Here is a 21,522-nt window from a genome sequence, read left to right as displayed (position 1 = left end):
GAAAATATGAAAAATATTACATTTCAAACATTATTTTTTTTTCAATTATCTCTGGCTAAGTTCAAACGTCGTATTATCCGCCGTATTCAATGCAAATGCGTGCAAATGAATATGTAACAATCGACTTGATTTATTTGCATTGAATACGGTTCATGTATAATACGATGTTTGAACTTAGCCTCTGTGAACATTATTTCTAACAAGATAAAGAAATTAAATGAGCACAACAGTGGTTGTCTTGAAAAATGATATTTAGAAAAAGTGTAAAGAACTCGTTAAGGTGCATAGATTTTCCGTGTTAAGCAAAAAGGAGCCACTATTGTGTACGTCAAACACCTTTTGGAAGTGGATCGATACTCTTTTAAGTGGGCTGTGCTTGTTAAACGTAAAGATATCTTCCATGGTATTCAAATATCTAGAGTAACTTGCGTCTGCAATATAATGACGGAAGTAAAACCCACTAAAAAATTGAGCTTAAAAGTGTTGATCTTTTGCCCTTTCAAGGAGATGTCCCCAAAATATTATTTGTTTACTATAGGAGGAATGAATCTAATCTGGTGAATAATCACAATTGAGATCCTTGAACGTAAACTGTTTTTACACATCCACTTGAAAAATGCGAAACAATCAGATTTTGGCAAGCTTCAGATAGCAAAGAAATATTATATCGATTTTATGGCGATCAAATAAGAGAAGGAATAACATTTTCGTGTTTCTTCTTAATTTTCGACTATTCTGATTATTTCGTTATTTTGTCTTGGTTATTATACAAAAGGGGAAATCTGCACCTGTATTTTCACCCAGCGAGGAACACGGGCTCAGCGAATCAAATAACTATTTCAATAATCGATAATGAAAATGCAAATTATGAGGCAAGGTGCTTGAATAGAAGAGTTATTTATTCATGAACCTGGCTCTTTGAGCATCAGGAGGAAAATTCCTTCAGCGAATTCCGAATCCCCCCACAAAATGGACGAATTCGACGACGAGTTTGGACCAACAGACCCGCCGGTTGAACCGGAACAGAATAAGGAACCGGTGGAGGTGGACGAAGCGGATGCAGAGAAGGAAGAAAAAGCGAATGAATCCCGCAAAGACTTGATTGAAATTGGCGGCTTTCTAGGCATAGCATTAGTCACATATGTCCTCTACACCACCATAATCACAAGCGCCGAAGATGTACTTGCAAGGACAACTATACCGACCTCCGCTACCATCATCTGCCTGAATCTCCCCTACTTCGTGCTTACCCTATTCGTCCCTTACTACATCGACAAGGTCCCACTCATGACTAAGGCGCTTGCTTCACTCGGACTCTTCGCGCTTGCGATTTTACTTATAGCCTTAATTAAAACACCAGGGTTGAGGCTTATTGGCGTCGTAGTTGCTTCTCTCGGAATGGCGACGGCGGAGATAGGGTTCCTCTCTGCGACTTCTCTGCATCAGGATTTGGCAATTTATTCGTTTACTAGTGGGACTGGACTAGGGGCTATACTTGGCCCGGCATTTTATACAGGTGAGATGTTGATTAGTTTTACAGCGTACACGGGGTCTTACTCTACGACTACAGCGCACACTGTATCTAGCTATATCATGACAGCGCACACTGGGTCTAACTATACCATGACAGCGCACACTGGGTCTAACTATACCGTGACAGCGCACACTGGGTCTAACTATACCGTGTCAGCGCACACTGGGTCTAACTATACCATGACAGTGTACACTGGGTCTAACTATACCGTGACAGCGCACACTGGGTCTAACTATACCATGACAGCGCACACTGGGTCTCTACTATACCATGACAGCGTACACTGGGTCTAATTTGCCATGACAGCGCACACTGGGTCTAACTATACCATGACAGCGCACACTGGGTCTCTACTATACCATGACAGCGTACACTGGGTCTAATTTGCCATGACAGCGTACACTGGGTCTAACTATACCATGACACTGGGTCTAGCTATACCATGACAGCGAAAACTGGGTCTATCCATACCATGACAGCGCGCACTGTGTTTAACTATACCATGACAGCGTACACTGGGTCTAACTATACCATGACAGCGCGCACTGGGTCTTACTATACCATGACAGCGTACACTGGGTCTAACTATATCATGACAGGGCACACTGGGTCTAACTATACCATGACAGCGTACACTGGGTCTAACTATACCATGACAGCGTACACTGGGTCTAGCTATATCATGACAGGGCACACTGGGTCTAACTATACCATGACAGCGTACACTGGGTCTAACTATACCGTGACAGCGTACACTGGGTCTAACTATATCATGACAGGGCACACTGGGTCTTACTATACCATGACAGCGTACACTGTGTATAGCTATACCATGACAGCGTACACTGGGTCTAACTATACCGTGACAGCGCACACTGGGTCTAACTATACCATGACAGCGTACACTGGGTCTAATTATGCCATGACAGCGTACACTGGGTCTAGCTATACCATGACAGCGCAAACTGGGTCTATCTATACCATGAAAGCGCGCACTGTGTCTAACTATACCATGACAGCGTACACTGGGTCTAACTATACCATGACAGCGCGTACTGGGTCTTACTATACCATGACAGCGTACACTGGGTCTAACTATATCATGACAGGGCACACTGGGTCTTACTATACCATGACAGCGTACACTGTGTCTAGCTATACCATGACAGCGTACACTGGGTCTAACTATACCATGACGGCGTACACTGGGTCTAACTATACCATGACAGCGCACACTGTGTCTAACTATACCATGACAGCGCGCACTGGGTCTAGTTATACCATGACAGCGTATACTGGGTCTAACTATACCATGACAGCGTACACTGGGTCTAACTTTACCATGACAGCGTACACTGGGTCTAACTATACCATGACAGCGTACACTGGGTCTAGTTATACCATGACAGCGCACACTGGGTATAATAATACCATGACAGCGCACACTGGGTATAATAATACCATGACAGCGCACACTGTGTCTAACTATACCATGACAGCGCGCACTGGGTCTAGTTATACCATGACAGCGTATACTGGGTCTAACTATACCATGACAGCGTACACTGGGTCTAACTATACCATGACAGCGTATACTGGGTCTAACTATACCATGACAGCGCGCACTGGGTCTAGTTATACCATGACAGCGTATACTGGGTCTAACTATACCATGACAGCGTACACTGGGTCTAACTATACCATGACAGCGTACACTGGGTCTAACTATACCATGACAGGGTATACTGAGTCTAGCTATACCATGACAGCGCACACTGGGTATAACTATACCATGACAGCGTACACTGGGTCTAACTATACCATGACGGCGTACACTGGGTCTAGTTATACCATGACGGCGTACACTAGGTCTAACTATACCATGACAGCGCACACTGTGTCTAACTATACCATGACAGCGTACACTGGGTTTAACTATACCATGACGGCGTACACTGGGTCTAGTTATACCATGACGGCGTACACTAGGTCTAACTATACCATGACAGCGCACACTGTGTCTAACTATACCATGACAGCGCGCACTGGGTCTAGTTATACCATGACAGCGTATACTGGGTCTAACTATACCATGACAGCGTACACTGGGTCTAACTTTACCATGACAGCGTATACTGAGTCTAGCTATACCATGACAGCTTACACTCGGCTTACTATACCATGACAGCGTACACTGGGTCTAACTATACCATGACAGCGCACACTGGGTATAACTATACCATGACAGCGTACACTGGGTCTAACTATACCATGACAGCGTATACTGAGTCTAGCTATACCATGACAGCGTACACTGGGTCTAACTATACCATGACAGCGTACACTGGGTTTAACTATATCATGACAGCGTACACTGGGTCTAGTTATACCATGACAGCGCACACTGGGTATAATAATACCATGACAGCGCACACTGTGTCTAACTATACCATGACAGCGCGCACTGGGTCTAGTTATACCATGACAGCGTATACTGGGTCTAACTATACCATGACAGCGTACACTGGGTCTAACTATACCATGACAGCGTATACTGGGTCTAACTATACCATGACAGCGTACACTGAGTCTAGCTATACCATGACAGCGCACACTGGGTATAACTATACCATGACAGCGTACACTGGGTCTAACTATACCATTACAGCGTATACTGAGTCTAGCTATACCATGACAGCGTACACTGGGTCTTACTATACAATAACAGCGTAAACTGGGTCTAACTATACCATGACAGCGCACACTGGGTCTAACTATACCATGACAGCGTAAACTGGGTCTAACTATACCATGACAGCGTACACTGGGTCTAACTATACCATGACAGCGTACACTGGGTTTAACTATACCATGACAGCGTACACTGGGTCTAACTATACCATGACAGGGTATACTGAGTCTAGCTATACCATGACAGCGCACACTGGGTATAACTATACCATGACAGCGTACACTGGGTCTAACTATACCATGACGGCGTACACTGGGTCTAGTTATACCATGACGGCGTACACTAGGTCTAACTATACCATGACAGCGCACACTGTGTCTAACTATACCATGACAGCGTACACTGGGTTTAACTATACCATGACGGCGTACACTGGGTCTAGTTATACCATGACGGCGTACACTAGGTCTAACTATACCATGACAGCGCACACTGTGTCTAACTATACCATGACAGCGCGCACTGGGTCTAGTTATACCATGACAGCGTATACTGGGTCTAACTATACCATGACAGCGTACACTGGGTCTAACTTTACCATGACAGCGTATACTGAGTCTAGCTATACCATGACAGCTTACACTCGGCTTACTATACCATGACAGCGTACACTGGGTCTAACTATACCATGACAGCGCACACTGGGTATAACTATACCATGACAGCGTACACTGGGTCTAACTATACCATGACAGCGTATACTGAGTCTAGCTATACCATGACAGCGTACACTGGGTCTAACTATACCATGACAGCGTACACTGGGTTTAACTATATCATGACAGCGTACACTGGGTCTAGTTATACCATGACAGCGCACACTGGGTATAATAATACCATGACAGCGCACACTGTGTCTAACTATACCATGACAGCGCGCACTGGGTCTAGTTATACCATGACAGCGTATACTGGGTCTAACTATACCATGACAGCGTACACTGGGTCTAACTATACCATGACAGCGTATACTGGGTCTAACTATACCATGACAGCGTACACTGAGTCTAGCTATACCATGACAGCGCACACTGGGTATAACTATACCATGACAGCGTACACTGGGTCTAACTATACCATTACAGCGTATACTGAGTCTAGCTATACCATGACAGCGTACACTGGGTCTTACTATACAATAACAGCGTAAACTGGGTCTAACTATACCATGACAGCGCACACTGGGTCTAACTATACCATGACAGCGTAAACTGGGTCTAACTATACCATGACAGCGTACACTGGGTCTAACTATACCATGACAGCGTACACTGGGTCTAACTATACCATGACAGCGCACACTGGGTCTAACTATACCATGACAGTGTACACTGGGTCTAACTATACCGTGACAGCGTACACTGAGTCTAGCTATACCATGACAGCGTACACTGGGTCTTACTATACAATAACAGCGTACACTGGGTCTAGCTATACCATGACAGCGAAAACTGGGTCTATCCATACCATGACAGCGCGCACTGTGGCTAACTATACCATGACAGCGTACACTGGGTCTAACTATACCATGACAGCGCGCACTGGGTATAACTATACCATGACAGCGTACACTGGGTCTAACTATACCATGACAGCGTACACTGAGCCTAGCTATACCATGACAGCGTACACTGGGTCTAACTATACCATGACAGTGTACACTGGGTCTAACTATACCGTGACAGCGTACACTGAGTCTAGCTATACCATGACAGCGTACACTGGGTCTAACTATATCATGACAGGGCACACTGGGTATAACTATACCATGACAGCGTACACAGGGTATAACTATACCATGACAGCGTACACTGTGTATAGCTATACCATGACAGCGCACACTGGGTATAACTATACCATGACAGCGTACACAGGGTATAACTATACCGTGACAGCGCACACTGTGTCTAACTATACCATGACAGCGTACACTGTGTCTAACTATACCATGACAGCGTACACTGGGTATAACTATACCATGACAGCGTACACTGGGTCTAACTATACCATGACAGCGTACACTGGGTCTAGTTATACCATGACAGCGCACACTGGGTATAACTATACTATGACAGCGCACACTGGGTATAACTATATCATGACAGCGTACACTGGGTCTAGTTATACCATGACAGCGCACACTGGGTATAATAATACCATGACAGCGCACACTGTGTCTAACTATACAATGACAGCGCGCACTGGGTCTAGTTATACCATGACAGCGTATACTGGGTCTAACTATACCATGACAGCGTACACTGGGTCTAACTATACCATGACAGCGTATACTGGGTCTAACTATACCATGACAGCGTACACTGAGTCTAGCTATACCATGACAGCGCACACTGGGTATAACTATACCATGACAGCGTACACTGGGTCTAACTATACCATGACAGCGTATACTGAGTCTAGCTATACCATGACAGCGTACACTGGGTCTTACTATACAATAACAGCGTAAACTGGGTCTAACTATACCATGACAGCGCACACTGGGTCTAACTATACCATGACAGCGTAAACTGGGTCTAACTATACCATGACAGCGTACACTGGGTCTAACTATACCATGACAGCGTACACTGGGTCTAACTATACCATGACAGCGCGCACTGGGTCTAGTTATACCATGACAGCGTATACTGGGTCTAACTATACCATGACAGCGTACACTGGGTCTAACTTTACCATGACAGCGTATACTGAGTCTAGCTATACCATGACAGCTTACACTCGGCTTACTATACCATGACAGCGTACACTGGGTCTAACTATACCATGACAGCGCACACTGGGTATAACTATACCATGACAGCGTACACTGGGTCTAACTATACCATGACAGCGTATACTGAGTCTAGCTATACCATGACAGCGTACACTGGGTCTAACTATACCATGACAGCGTACACTGGGTTTAACTATATCATGACAGCGTACACTGGGTCTAGTTATACCATGACAGCGCACACTGGGTATAATAATACCATGACAGCGCACACTGTGTCTAACTATACCATGACAGCGCGCACTGGGTCTAGTTATACCATGACAGCGTATACTGGGTCTAACTATACCATGACAGCGTACACTGGGTCTAACTATACCATGACAGCGTATACTGGGTCTAACTATACCATGACAGCGTACACTGAGTCTAGCTATACCATGACAGCGCACACTGGGTATAACTATACCATGACAGCGTACACTGGGTCTAACTATACCATTACAGCGTATACTGAGTCTAGCTATACCATGACAGCGTACACTGGGTCTTACTATACAATAACAGCGTAAACTGGGTCTAACTATACCATGACAGCGCACACTGGGTCTAACTATACCATGACAGCGTAAACTGGGTCTAACTATACCATGACAGCGTACACTGGGTCTAACTATACCATGACAGCGTACACTGGGTCTAACTATACCATGACAGCGCACACTGGGTCTAACTATACCATGACAGTGTACACTGGGTCTAACTATACCGTGACAGCGTACACTGAGTCTAGCTATACCATGACAGCGTACACTGGGTCTTACTATACAATAACAGCGTACACTGGGTCTAGCTATACCATGACAGCGAAAACTGGGTCTATCCATACCATGACAGCGCGCACTGTGGCTAACTATACCATGACAGCGTACACTGGGTCTAACTATACCATGACAGCGCGCACTGGGTATAACTATACCATGACAGCGTACACTGGGTCTAACTATACCATGACAGCGTACACTGAGCCTAGCTATACCATGACAGCGTACACTGGGTCTAACTATACCATGACAGTGTACACTGGGTCTAACTATACCGTGACAGCGTACACTGAGTCTAGCTATACCATGACAGCGTACACTGGGTCTAACTATATCATGACAGGGCACACTGGGTATAACTATACCATGACAGCGTACACAGGGTATAACTATACCATGACAGCGTACACTGTGTATAGCTATACCATGACAGCGCACACTGGGTATAACTATACCATGACAGCGTACACAGGGTATAACTATACCGTGACAGCGCACACTGTGTCTAACTATACCATGACAGCGTACACTGTGTCTAACTATACCATGACAGCGTACACTGGGTATAACTATACCATGACAGCGTACACTGGGTCTAACTATACCATGACAGCGTACACTGGGTCTAGTTATACCATGACAGCGCACACTGGGTATAACTATACTATGACAGCGCACACTGGGTATAACTATATCATGACAGCGTACACTGGGTCTAGTTATACCATGACAGCGCACACTGGGTATAATAATACCATGACAGCGCACACTGTGTCTAACTATACAATGACAGCGCGCACTGGGTCTAGTTATACCATGACAGCGTATACTGGGTCTAACTATACCATGACAGCGTACACTGGGTCTAACTATACCATGACAGCGTATACTGGGTCTAACTATACCATGACAGCGTACACTGAGTCTAGCTATACCATGACAGCGCACACTGGGTATAACTATACCATGACAGCGTACACTGGGTCTAACTATACCATGACAGCGTATACTGAGTCTAGCTATACCATGACAGCGTACACTGGGTCTTACTATACAATAACAGCGTAAACTGGGTCTAACTATACCATGACAGCGCACACTGGGTCTAACTATACCATGACAGCGTAAACTGGGTCTAACTATACCATGACAGCGTACACTGGGTCTAACTATACCATGACAGCGTACACTGGGTCTAACTATACCATGACAGCGCACACTGGGTCTAACTATACCATGACAGTGTACACTGGGTCTAACTATACCGTGACAGCGTACACTGAGTCTAGCTATACCATGACAGCGTACACTGGGTCTTACTATACAATAACAGCGTACACTGGGTCTAGCTATACCATGACAGCGAAAACTGGGTCTATCCATACCATGACAGCGCGCACTGTGGCTAACTATACCATGACAGCGTACACTGGGTCTAACTATACCATGACAGCGCGCACTGGGTATAACTATACCATGACAGCGTACACTGGGTCTAACTATACCATGACAGCGTACACTGAGCCTAGCTATACCATGACAGCGTACACTGGGTCTAACTATACCATGACAGTGTACACTGGGTCTAACTATACCGTGACAGCGTACACTGAGTCTAGCTATACCATGACAGCGTACACTGGGTCTAACTATATCATGACAGGGCACACTGGGTATAACTATACCATGACAGCGTACACAGGGTATAACTATACCATGACAGCGTACACTGTGTATAGCTATACCATGACAGCGCACACTGGGTATAACTATACCATGACAGCGTACACAGGGTATAACTATACCGTGACAGCGCACACTGTGTCTAACTATACCATGACAGCGTACACTGTGTCTAACTATACCATGACAGCGTACACTGGGTATAACTATACCATGACAGCGTACACTGGGTCTAACTTTACCGTGACAGCGTACACTGGGTCTTACTATACCATGACAGCGCACACTTGGTCTAACTATACCATGGCAGCGTATACTGGGTCTAACTATACCATGACAGCGTACACTGGGTCTAACTTTACCATGACAGCGTACACTGGGTCTAACTATACCATGACAGCGTACACTGGGTCTAGTTATACCATGACAGCGCACACTGGGTATAACTATACTATGACAGCGCACACTGGGTATAACTATATCATGACAGCGTACACTGGGTTTAACTATACCATGACAGCGTACACTGGGTCTAGGAATACCATGACAGCGCACACTGGGTATAACTATACAATGACAGCGTACACTGGGTCTAACTATACCATGACAGCGCGCACTGGGTCTAACTATACCATGACAGCGCACACTGGGTATAACTATATCATGACGGCGTACACTATAGATCTAACTATGCCATGACAGCGTACACTGGGTCTAACTATACCATGACAACGCACACTGGGTCTAGCTATACCATGACAGCGCGCACTGGGTCTAACTATACCATGACAGCACGCACTGGGTCTAGGAATACCATGACAGCGCACACTGGGTATAACTATACAATGACAGCGTACACTGGGTCTAACTATACCATGACAGCGCGCACTGGGTCTAACTATACCATGACAGCGCACACTGGGTATAACTATACCATGACAGCGTACACTGTGTCTAACTATATCATGACGGCGTACACTATAGATCTAACTATGCCATGACAGCGTACACTGGGTCTAACTATACCATGACAACGCACACTGGGTCTAGCTATATCATGACAGCGCACACTGGGTCTAACTATACCATGACAGCGCGCACTGGGTCTAACTATACCATGACAGCGTACACTGGGTCTAACTATACCATGACAGCGTACACTGGGTCTAACTATATCATGACAGCGCACACTGGTTCTAACTATACCATGACAGCGTACACTGGGTCTAACTATACCATGACAGCGCACACTGGGTCTAACTATACCGTGACAGCGTACACTGGGTCTAACTATACCGTGACAGCGTACATTGGGTCTAACTATACCATGACAGCGTCCACTGGGTCTAACTATACCATGACAGCGTCCACTGGGTCTAACTATACCATGACAGCGTCCACTGGGTCTAACTATACCATGACAGCGTACACTGGGTCTAGTTATACTAAGGGCGCGTTTTTTTCCTATAATTTTGGAATGGGAATGGTTGGTAGAGAATTTTCAGAATGGTGTTTGAGTCATTCTGCTACAGGTAGCAGAATTGGTGGAATGGCCTTCATTCCATTCCGGAATAAGAACGCGGGATAAACGCGCGCGCTTTTTCTATTCCAATCATTCTCATTCCGGAATCAAGAGTAAAAAATGAGTAAAAGACATAGACATAGACAGCGCGCATTGTACAGACACACCAAAAAGGACAAATCGTACTGCAATATTTTTTATACCACTATCGACTGCGCGAAACACCAAACCATTTTCTCTTAGATAATACTCTTCGATTAGCCTTCAGTCGAAACTCATATATTCTATTCATTTCTTGTTTGTAGCGATGACGACCTTTTTCTGTATGCATCCCAGCTCCGCACAGCTCATGCTGCTACTGATCCTACCTCTATACCCCGTCATCGCCTGGTTCGTCAATCACTACACGCACCAGCCCACGCCTAGTGCACGTGGCAATAACGTGGAGTACTCACGCATCGGTGAAGATCCCACCAATCAGGAGGACCGTCACGCCACACTCACGTGGAGCGAGAAAGTCCAAGCGTCAAAGTGCAACATGCATCTAGCCGTCCCTCTTCTGATTGGTCTTTTCGCAGACTACGCCACCATGCAGGCCGTTGTCACGACGATAGCTTTTCCAAATTCTCCTTTCGACCCGAGAGATCATTACCAATACTACACGCTTGGGTTCTGGATAGGAGAATTGCTTGGTAGATCATACGGACTTGTCCTATCCTGGGGAAAACCCGACTGGGAAGTCGTGACGGATAAGACGTGGATTCTATCAGCAATAATTTCTGGAAACCTGTTTTTTCTTATACTATGCAGCGTGTATAGGTTCTTACCTAGCTATGTAATAGTGGTCTTGCTGTGTTTTGTGACTGGCGCGAGCGAGGGTGCGCTCTACCTTAACACATTTGCGGTAGCGGGAAAAAACATGCGCCCGCGATATAAGGAATTTTCGCGCGCTTTTTTGACAACGGCGTTGCAAGGCGGAGTAGTGTTAGCAGGTTTTACCGGCTTGTGGCTAGAACCTGCTTTACAGGAACACTGCAATCACATGATCAAAGAGACTGAGTATTGTTTTACGCGGTCAATGCATGGATGGAACGCCAGCGTGTCCTGCATCAACTAGGAGAACTAAGAATAGACTTTAGAAAAAAAATAATAATAAAACAATTGCGATAAGAGGACTCATTTCAGGAGCCTTTGATCTAATGGTGTAAGACAATAATGCAAACCTTCAAAGAATGTCATCTTGAGATTTTTAAATGAATCAAATGGCAAGTTCTCTTTCAAAATCGGGAGAAAGCTGTAACGTGATGCTTTACAGGCAACCAAGAGCAATACCCACATATCGGGCAAGCAAGCCATAGGGATCTGTTTAATTCGCCGCATTTTGTTTGTTGTGTGACTTTAACAATCTGGTTTTTGTCGAGAGACATAAAACAATGTAAATACTTCAGAATACATGAATGGGATAGTAATAAAAGTAAGGGGAGAATAGAAAGTGTGTGTTTTACTCGCCTTCCTTGCAGCTGAAATTCAGTGAATTACGAGAGCACAAATGCAACGTGGTCGAGTCAAAATCATAGGAGGCGCCCGATGCACACGCCTTATTAATCGTTTTGACTATCAAAGCAATCAATGACATTCTGCCGTTATCACTTAAAACCAGATCTATCATTTTGGGTGGAGGGTATTTGCAATTACATTGGCTGGGTACATATCTTCAAGACCATTTATCCCAGGCGCGTTCCCAGGATTGGCCGAGGGGAGGAAAGGGGAGGGAAGGGGAGGGAATGGGAGGGGGGGTGCGCATTCATAGGTAGCATCTGGAAAAAAGCATAGTATTTGAAGATTCCTTTTTAAGAAATGACACTCTTTTTCGCCAAGGTGGAGTGCGCGCGTTCTCATTTATTATTTTCTTCTATTCTTAAAATATAGGCTTTGAAGCTATATTTTGATAAATTAAAGAGTTAAGAAACGAAACCCAGAGTTCACCATCATACTTGTTGTTGTTTAATTTTTTAGATATAAATGTCTAATACGAATCTTTTCGCATATGGATAAAAATGATGCTTTTTATAATCAGAGCTATTCTTAGTTCGGTGAAATGGTTTCCGAGCGCTGTACAGGCCCGCAAATGATCCCTGGCCCAAAAATTACCACCCCCCCCCCCCAAAAAAAAAAAAAAAAAAAAACAACAACAACAACAACATAACAGGCGCGCAAATGATCCCGTAATAATTTTGCGGGCCTGTACGGCAAATCTTTCGTTGTATGGCGTGATTGCATATCTTTTGGACGCGGGCGGCAAGAATTTTTCTGTAAACCTTAAGCCCTCGCAAATAATCTTAGTTCCAGCTGCAGCGCACATGTAAAATTTTCCCGCGTCTGCTTGTCGAAAAGCTAAAAAGCAAAATTGCTTTCATCATTTAATGTTTATTCTAATTACCATAATAAAGCTAGCTAGTCTCCTTCAAGGCCCCCAGTGGTATTAGTTGTCCGCCAGCTTCACTATGATATTCTAATCGTACGATGATTGCGCGAGTGTTAACCCTAGCATGTCTTTTCTCTAGAAGGGAAAATTATAAGACACTTATAAGCCTCTGGCACGGACTGCGGAAAGGATTTTTTTTTCGTCACCTCCCCCTCCCCTCCCCCCCCCCCCCCCCCCCCTAATGTATACTGTTGCGCCTCAATAACCATTGTTCGGCAATAATACCTTATTGCACTAAGGACACCAAAGATAAACCGAGTCACTAGATCACCCCATTCTGGGTCTAAACCATGGCAGGAAAAGCCAAACAGTCAAGCAAATCTTTCATAGGAATCGGAGGCTTCCTTGGCTTTGCTGTTGTAACATACGTGTTCTACACGTCGACAATAATCGCCGCTCAAGACATTCTTGCAGCGACCAGCATCCCGACTTCGTCAATCGTAACCTGTCTAATCCTTCCTTACGTAGTGCTTTCAATGTTCTTCCCCTTTCTTGTGGACAAAACTAGTTTAATGATGAAGGCCTGTATGGCTGGACTTTTCTGGGGGATTGCAATAATTGTCGTTTCTTTGACGAAGAGACCGTCGGTTCGTCTTGTTGGCGTGGTCGTTGCCTCACTAGGAATGGGAACGGCAGAAATTGGATTTCTTTCCGCAACTTCGCTGCACGGAGACCTCACTATTCACTCATTCACGTGTGGTACCGGTGTCGGAGCTGTTCTAGGGACAGGTTACTTTACGGGTAAGATCATGATAGCTAGATTATTTATTGGGATACGTCGTGAAATCTTCGCCATGATAATTACCCATGAATGATTTTTTCGGGTTATTCCTGCCACCTTAACTTTCAAATAAATGGTATTTTTTAATCCAAAGAGTAGGGGAGTTTCGCATTTTTTCATTTTTATAATTATTCAGGGATTTGCATAGTGCGGATCTTGCTCTAGTTCTGTATTTAAATTTAAAAACGCATGTATGCATCAAGCATACAAACAATGGCCATTTGGGTATGAAAAACAATAATTATTGGGGTATGAAATTATGCAGTTTTAGTGAAACCATTAACTGCAGCGTGTTGTGGAAAGTAACACCAGTAGAATAATCAATAATGAACAATCATTGCACTTGCAAGTTTTGCAGACAAATAATATGACTTTCAAAAAAAGTGTGCTTGGTATTGGCCACTACGCGCAGTTATTGTGCGTAATTCACTATTGTCCGGGGATCACTGAAGCATTTCTGTAACATTACAAATCTTGCTCTAAAAATGAATTTTTTTCTTAAGGTCGCTCCGCGGGCAGCTCAAGTACATTATAAGTATTTTTGTTTTTATGATGAATGAGATGAAATAGAGTGTTTATATGGCTTCGTAAGAGGGTTTCCGATAACTCGCGAAATTGCTTGAAAATCATCACAGAGTTTCTGAAAATAGTGATAAATAAAAGTATATATAGTTTACTTCATAGAAAGTGCGACGCACGGGATTTTATTCACGTGTTGTCAGGGGTGAACTAGCTTAAAGTGCATGCGGGAGGTCACAATACGACGGCTGGTTGCTGGTTCACAGTAGCGTTTATTGTAAGGCCAAGCTCTTTTTAGCGAGCAGGGAGGTACTCAAGCTCGTTCTAGGAGGTAACGATCAGACGATTCTCAGAAGGCGAGGCTGATAGAAGGGAATCCTTACTAGACCTCTTCCTTGACTAGGGATTGTCTTCACGAAGCCAACAGAACTTACTCGATAGCCTCCGCAGCAAGCTGTCGTTATTACAAGTGCCTATGTTTTACAGTGAACTCCTATTTATACTGACTAATTAATCATTCGGTACTAACTGGTTTGACTGCTCTAAGAGAGGTGATGAAAGAATTGCAAATAAATGTTGATCTAAGGGAACAGAACAATTTCACAATTGAGGATAACTATAGCATACCTGCCAACTCTCCCGGTTTTTTATCAAATCTCCCGGTCTCCCGGTTTTACCTTAAATCTCCCGCTTTATGACCAAATTTTAATCAGTCGAGTTGTTTTTGTTGAAGTAAAAGTTGGATTTTAGCCACAAAGTTATGCAATTCTTATAGTTTGTATTCAAGTTATGACGTTTTCAGGCGTTTCTTGTAGACCACAGGACTACTACCGCAATACTGAAATGCTTGCACGTATCCACCAATCAAGTTTGACCATATTTTCGTGCGAATTGTTGATAAATTGGCTCATACTTTGGAGCCGCTTTCGCGCGAGTTTGTAAGTTGGCGTTGTAAAGCCGGTCACAAACTTCAAGGCTCATCAGAGAGAATTTTTAGGCGCTCTGTGGTTAGGATACGATGCAATAAATTTCTGGCCTCCAAAAAGTAGTTGAAATTGACGTTCTTGACATCGAACCATTAGTCCAGTCAATCTAGTGTTTTACTCAAAAGTAATTGCAACACAAGTAATTTCGAAAGGGAACATCGCAAAAATTTCGATCAAAGTTTTCACCATTTTATCATATTTTATCAAATAAATATAAACTGAGATTGTACAAGCGTAATATCGTTTGAATATATTATTCAGAATATTTGTTACAAAGTTGAATGAATTTCTGGAAACAGACTTATTTTACCTATCATCTTTTCTTTCGCTTTACGATAGGGTACCCAATAACAATAAGAGAACAAAAGAACACACACATCTTCGAGCAAAACTCTGTGATTTGCTAATCCCACTACCCCACCCCCCCCCCCCCCTCATCCCGCACCCCTCCCCTCCCCTCCCCCCCTAAAATAATCTCCCGGTTTTTCAAGTCTGGGGGCTGGCAGGTATGCTATAGTAAGAATCCGTCGATGATAGAATAACAATCAATTGGCTAGAAATAATGATTATATAAAATATTACAGAATCATAAGGCTGAGGGATTCGTTTGGCTTGTTCGAAATGTCTGTAAAGTAAATGTTTATCTAAGGTAAACGCTAAACTGGTTTTGGCATAGGTCACACTGCGCATGACCTGTATGACTAGCAGGTGCATACTTAGTATTCAGAATGAAAGGTGAAAAGGTGATAAAAGGTCAATATTGAGATCCGGTGAGAAACTAGGATTTCTAGAATATTCATTTATGAGAATGTTGTAGAATAGTCGCACAACACACGAGTGGCTTGTGGCTAAACACGAACGAGCGAGTCTTCGAGTGAGTGTTTAGCCACAAGCCACTCGTGAATAAAATCCCGTACAAAGCACTTTCTATGCTGTGAGCTTTTTATTGCTCGTATAACTAACTGTATGCTAACTGTATTTTTCTTTTCCTGCTCCGAGACAAATTTTTCGATTGAGTAATCGACGGCAGCAAATCTATTTTCCTCCATTTTCGCCGAGGAAACGTGCCACAAAACATAAAACTGCCAGATCTGTCTGAGAAGCTATTGAAGTGCAACGCCTGATTGGCTGAACAACTAAATCGCTTGCGCTGATTGGTTATATTTCGCACAAGTGATAAAGGCTATACTGTATCCTGATTGGCTGTAAAGCTCTTTTTCACATGGAAAAATATAGCATATAGAGCCGGTTGCACAAAGCCTGGATAAGTCTTATCCACCGGTTAAATCCTTATCCAGCGGATAGAACTTATCCGAGTGGCGTGATTCGGTTGCACAAAGCCCGAATAAAAGTTATCCAGCGGTTAAAAGTTATCCGGATGATAGAGGTCGGATAAATTTATCCACCGAATAAATGTAAAGAAAAACAAAATGGCGTCTTGCTTTCAAAATTTGTTGTCAGAATTTAGATTAATTTTAGACGCAGTGAAAGTTCAAACACATGCAAACGACGATTTTTACCGTTGGTAAACTTACAATGAACTACGAACTTACATGCAGCTTTGGCAGGACTGCAATCAAACTATATTGTCCGTTCTGTGGAGAAATGTGACTCCCAAAGACAGGAAGAAGCTAAACACTATCCCCTGTGATCATTCCATGATTTACATGCACTTTGCCTCGATAAACTTTTTTTTTTCTGGCACTTTTAGCAACTTTTTCAACGGTCGCCATTTTGTTTGAAGGAAAAACAGCACGCGCTTTGCATATTTACCATGGAAACGGGAAGCCATTTAGTGGCAAATGACGGCTATTCAGCGGACGCTGCAACGCTGCAACGCTATTTTGTCGGATAACTATCCGCTGGATAGAAATTTTATCCGGCGGTTAGCGCCTATCCGGCGGATAACTTATCCAGGCTTTGTGCAACCGGCCCCAGGTTTCTACAACGGTTCTTTACGTAATAAAATACTTGTTATACGTGTAATAAAAGTCTTAACTTAACCCGTCCTGTTGTTATTTGATGATTTGGAAGCCTAAAAGTTGGTCGAAGATGTCTCCCTCTAACCAGTGGGAAAGGCTACAGGCTGATATGTTCGAACACCGACACTACAACCGAATGTTTTCGAAAAATAACCGCTCGATCGGCGGTTTTTCCACTCCACACGATCCATCTTGGATGTTTCTACTCTACATATTAGCGCCGCCCCGTGAATCCATCTGGAACACGGTTTATTTCCATGATTTGTACCGCAAAATTTGCCTCAGCGAGAGCCTCGGAATGCGTGGTCAGACCACAGGTTTTACACTTATTTGAGACTGAAATTGAGCGTTAGCTTTTTGATGACACCACCAGGATCAGTTCAATATGTGGTGATACAGCCTATGTGAAAGTTAGAAAAAAATATGTGGAAGAGAAAAAAAGTTAGATATATATTAAAAATTTGGACCCGAAAAATTGACGGCGAAGTTCAGTCCGTTCGAAAAGCGTAGTACCAGTACACTTCAGCGAGCCAGTACACTTCAGCGAGTACATTTGTACCAATTACGAATTTTTTTTAATATTCGTTTTTGCACATGTCACCGTGCAGCATGCCACATGCTGATACATGGAATTGCTTGCTTCAGAAGAAAAAGAGTCTCAAGCCAGAAACTAACATGATATTTGTGACACTTCACTTGTCCCAAACCCCCACGGTGGGGATAAGTCTTAGAGTCAAAAACTGTGAATTCCCCCACCCACTCGGGACAGATTCTCGTTAACCCACACTTCCCCGGGACCATGGGGGTGAGGGTTTCAAATGACTAGTGCATTACGGGTTTACGGCGATGCGGGAAGCTCTGGAACCCAGCGTGGAAACGGTTTAGGAGTGGCCTAACTTTTATCTCTTTTTCAGTTGTAACTACGGTTTGCTGCCTGAATCCTAAAACAGCCCTTCTGCTTCTACTGGTACTCGTACCGGTCTACCCCTTGCTGGCGTGGATGATCAACAGGAATGCCAGGAAAAGAGTCAGCGAGGAAGTCGAGTACACACGTATTGGGGACTCCCCACCAAGCAGTCAGGATGGTGACCAGGAAAATGACCAGGAAATTCACCCGAAGTTAACCTGGACAGAAAAGTTCAAGGCGGCCAAAGACTCGTTGCATCTCGCGGTACCTCTGACAATCGGACTTTTCGCGGATTACCTGATAATGCAAGCTGTTGTCACGACGCTCGCATTCAAGAACACTCGGTTCGATCCTCGCGACCATTTCCAGTACTACACGTTCGCGTTTTGGTTTGCTGAGCTGTTCGGACGGTCATACGGACTCGCGATTCTGTCGGTGAAACCGAGCTGTTCGGTGGTCACTAAGCACACTTGGATCCTCTCCTCTATTTTAAGTTTTAATCTTATTTTTCTGATCCTCGCAAGCTGGTACCGATTCGTACCTCACATTGGGATTATCATGCTTTTCGTCATCGTTACCGGAGCGACAGAAGGCGCGCTTTATTTAAACACGTTTGCAGTGGCGGGAAAAGATATGCAGCCTCGATATCGCGAGTTTTCCCGCGCTTTTTTGACATTCGCGTTGACTCTGGGGATTGTTATTGCAGCTCTTATGGGATTATGGGTAGAAAGAGTGTTGCAGGAACACTGTGCTGCGACCGTGGAGGACACTGGGTATTGTTTCACCAGGTCATTACACGGTTGGAATGCCACATCGTCGTGCTTACTACGAAAATATTAGAACAAAAGACTGAGTCACGTCCGGTCCGAGTGTTCGCGAATCGTTCCCGAACGTCACCTCGTCCCACTTACTATGGAAAGTTTTTGCCGACTTCCAAATGATGCCGACCCGTTTCCGAATTCCAAATTGTTCTGTTCAGCGAGTCTCTCCCGAATGTCACCTATTTCTCAAAAAAATATATTAATCGCGTGTATTGTATACATATTAGAATTGTAATTAACTGTATGTAACCTCTGTATTGTAATTTATTTTGGTAAAAATTAACTAAATTTGTTGTTGTCGTCAGTGCCTCCTCATACTGCTACTAAAGGATTCGAATTTTATCGAGTATTTGCCGAGTCACCTCCGAACGGTCCCGAGCTACTAAAGGTTCGACCTTTATCGAGTATTTGCCGAGTCACCTCCGAACAGTCCCGAGCTACTAAAGGATTCGAACTTTATCGAGTATTTGCCGAGTCACCTCCGAACGGTCCCGAGCTACTAAAGGATTCGAACTTTATCGAGTATTTGCCGAGTCACCTCCGAACGGTCCCGAGCTACTAAAGGATTCGAACTTTATCGAGTATTTGCCGAGTCAACTCCGAACGGTCCCGAGCTACTAAAGGATTCGAACTTTATCAAGTATTTGCCGAGTCACCTCCGAACGGTCCCGAGCTACTAAAGGATTCGAACTTTATCGAGTATTTGCCGAGTCACCTCCGAACGGTCCCGAGCTACTAAAGGATTCGAACTTTATCGAGTATTCCGAGTCACCTTCGAACGGTCCCGAGCTATCAAATCATGCGATTGCTAACTCAAATGACAGAGCAAAAAAATGGCAAGTTATCCCAAAATATGTTCTCGTTAACTTCTGTAAGCTTGAATTATTGCATACAGGTTCCTTGTGTTATGTAAACCAACATATCAAAAAGTGTTTTTTCTTATGGATTCGTCTTCGAGATATGATGCTTGAAGTGCAATTTTCAAATGTTCAAAGTATGAATTCTCGTGTTTAGGGAGAAGTCGGGCTTTGCTCGCAAATATCTAAATTTTATATCTAATTTCTTTAAAATTTGGAATAAAGCTTTTGGTCAGAGGAACTCCTTGTATGCGGAATCTTGAGCTTATATATTGAGAATTGGAAAATTTCATGCCATTTTTTGGCTCTGTCGTCTCAAATGCGATAGGAGCTCATTTAAAAATGGGGTTTTACTATAAAAAGGAAAGCTCCTCCCGACCCCGGGCTCGAATTTGCAATTATAATCAGAGCAACGCAACGCTAGCAGTATCGGGTGAGAGGAGCTTTCCCTTTTTTAGCGGAACCTCGTATTTAACCTTTATGTTTGCGAGCAATGATCCTTATTGGTATAAGCATCTTTAGGTGTTTTGTCACTCAACAATTTACCATCCGCCGTTTGCACTGACAACGTTCTTTGAAATAGTTTAACAGGGGCTCTATACCTAGCAATACACCCAACAAATCTAAAGCACGGGGAGAAAATCGAAAGTCTACAGAGAAATATTTGGGTACAATAGAAGAAGAATAGCAGACTAACCAACATTGAGCATTATTAGCCTCCTCCGCAGGCAACTCATAATGAAAAGGACGGAAAGAATTGGTTACCTGTGGTGAAATTGCGGAGGAGGGAGACTAAGGAGAAGTAGAGAGGGAATGGGGCGAGGAGAGGGAGAAGGAGTTTTCTTCCGCTTTTTTTTTGCCACAGGAAACCCAAACCTTTTTTTTTCTTTTTCTGGTCTTTGAGATGCCTGCGGAGGAGGCTAGAGCATGACGTCATGAAGCTTTACATAATGTTGCATGTTTTCCATATAAAGATTGAATAGCTATCACACTATTTTCAACTCACTCACTAACTTAATTGTATCCAGGCTCTGAACATTCGAGAAATCAACCTCGAAAGAGAAATGTTTTTTAAAGGTCTTTATTGGCACGACCACGGCACGATTTGTCGAGTTTCTGGTAGCCCTAGCAA

At 43.8% G+C, this 21,522-nt stretch overlaps 2 protein-coding genes across 2 annotated transcripts; both read left to right on the top strand.

The window, feature by feature from the left end:
* Positions 1 to 892: 892 nt before the first annotated feature.
* On the top strand, positions 893 to 12,544 carry LOC116616608 (protein BTN1). The gene is made up of 2 exons (XM_032378587.2): positions 893 to 1,516; positions 11,358 to 12,544. The coding sequence occupies exons 1-2, from the start codon at positions 970 to 972 to the stop codon at positions 12,167 to 12,169; spliced, it is 1,359 nt and encodes a 452-aa protein (XP_032234478.1). The 5' UTR covers positions 893 to 969; the 3' UTR covers positions 12,170 to 12,544.
* A 1,193-nt stretch (positions 12,545 to 13,737) lies between these two features.
* LOC5509661 (protein BTN1) lies at positions 13,738 to 19,833 on the top strand. Its single transcript, XM_001630108.3, has 2 exons — positions 13,738 to 14,278; positions 18,720 to 19,833. The coding sequence occupies exons 1-2, from the start codon at positions 13,828 to 13,830 to the stop codon at positions 19,550 to 19,552; spliced, it is 1,284 nt and encodes a 427-aa protein (XP_001630158.2). The 5' UTR covers positions 13,738 to 13,827; the 3' UTR covers positions 19,553 to 19,833.
* The last annotated feature ends 1,689 nt before the right edge of the window (positions 19,834 to 21,522 follow it).

This window comes from Nematostella vectensis, chromosome 12, assembly GCF_932526225.1.
Source record: "Nematostella vectensis chromosome 12, jaNemVect1.1, whole genome shotgun sequence".
In the NCBI taxonomy this organism is placed as follows: Eukaryota; Metazoa; Cnidaria; class Anthozoa; order Actiniaria; family Edwardsiidae; genus Nematostella; species Nematostella vectensis.
This window is presented reverse-complemented; position numbering and strand designations above follow the sequence as displayed.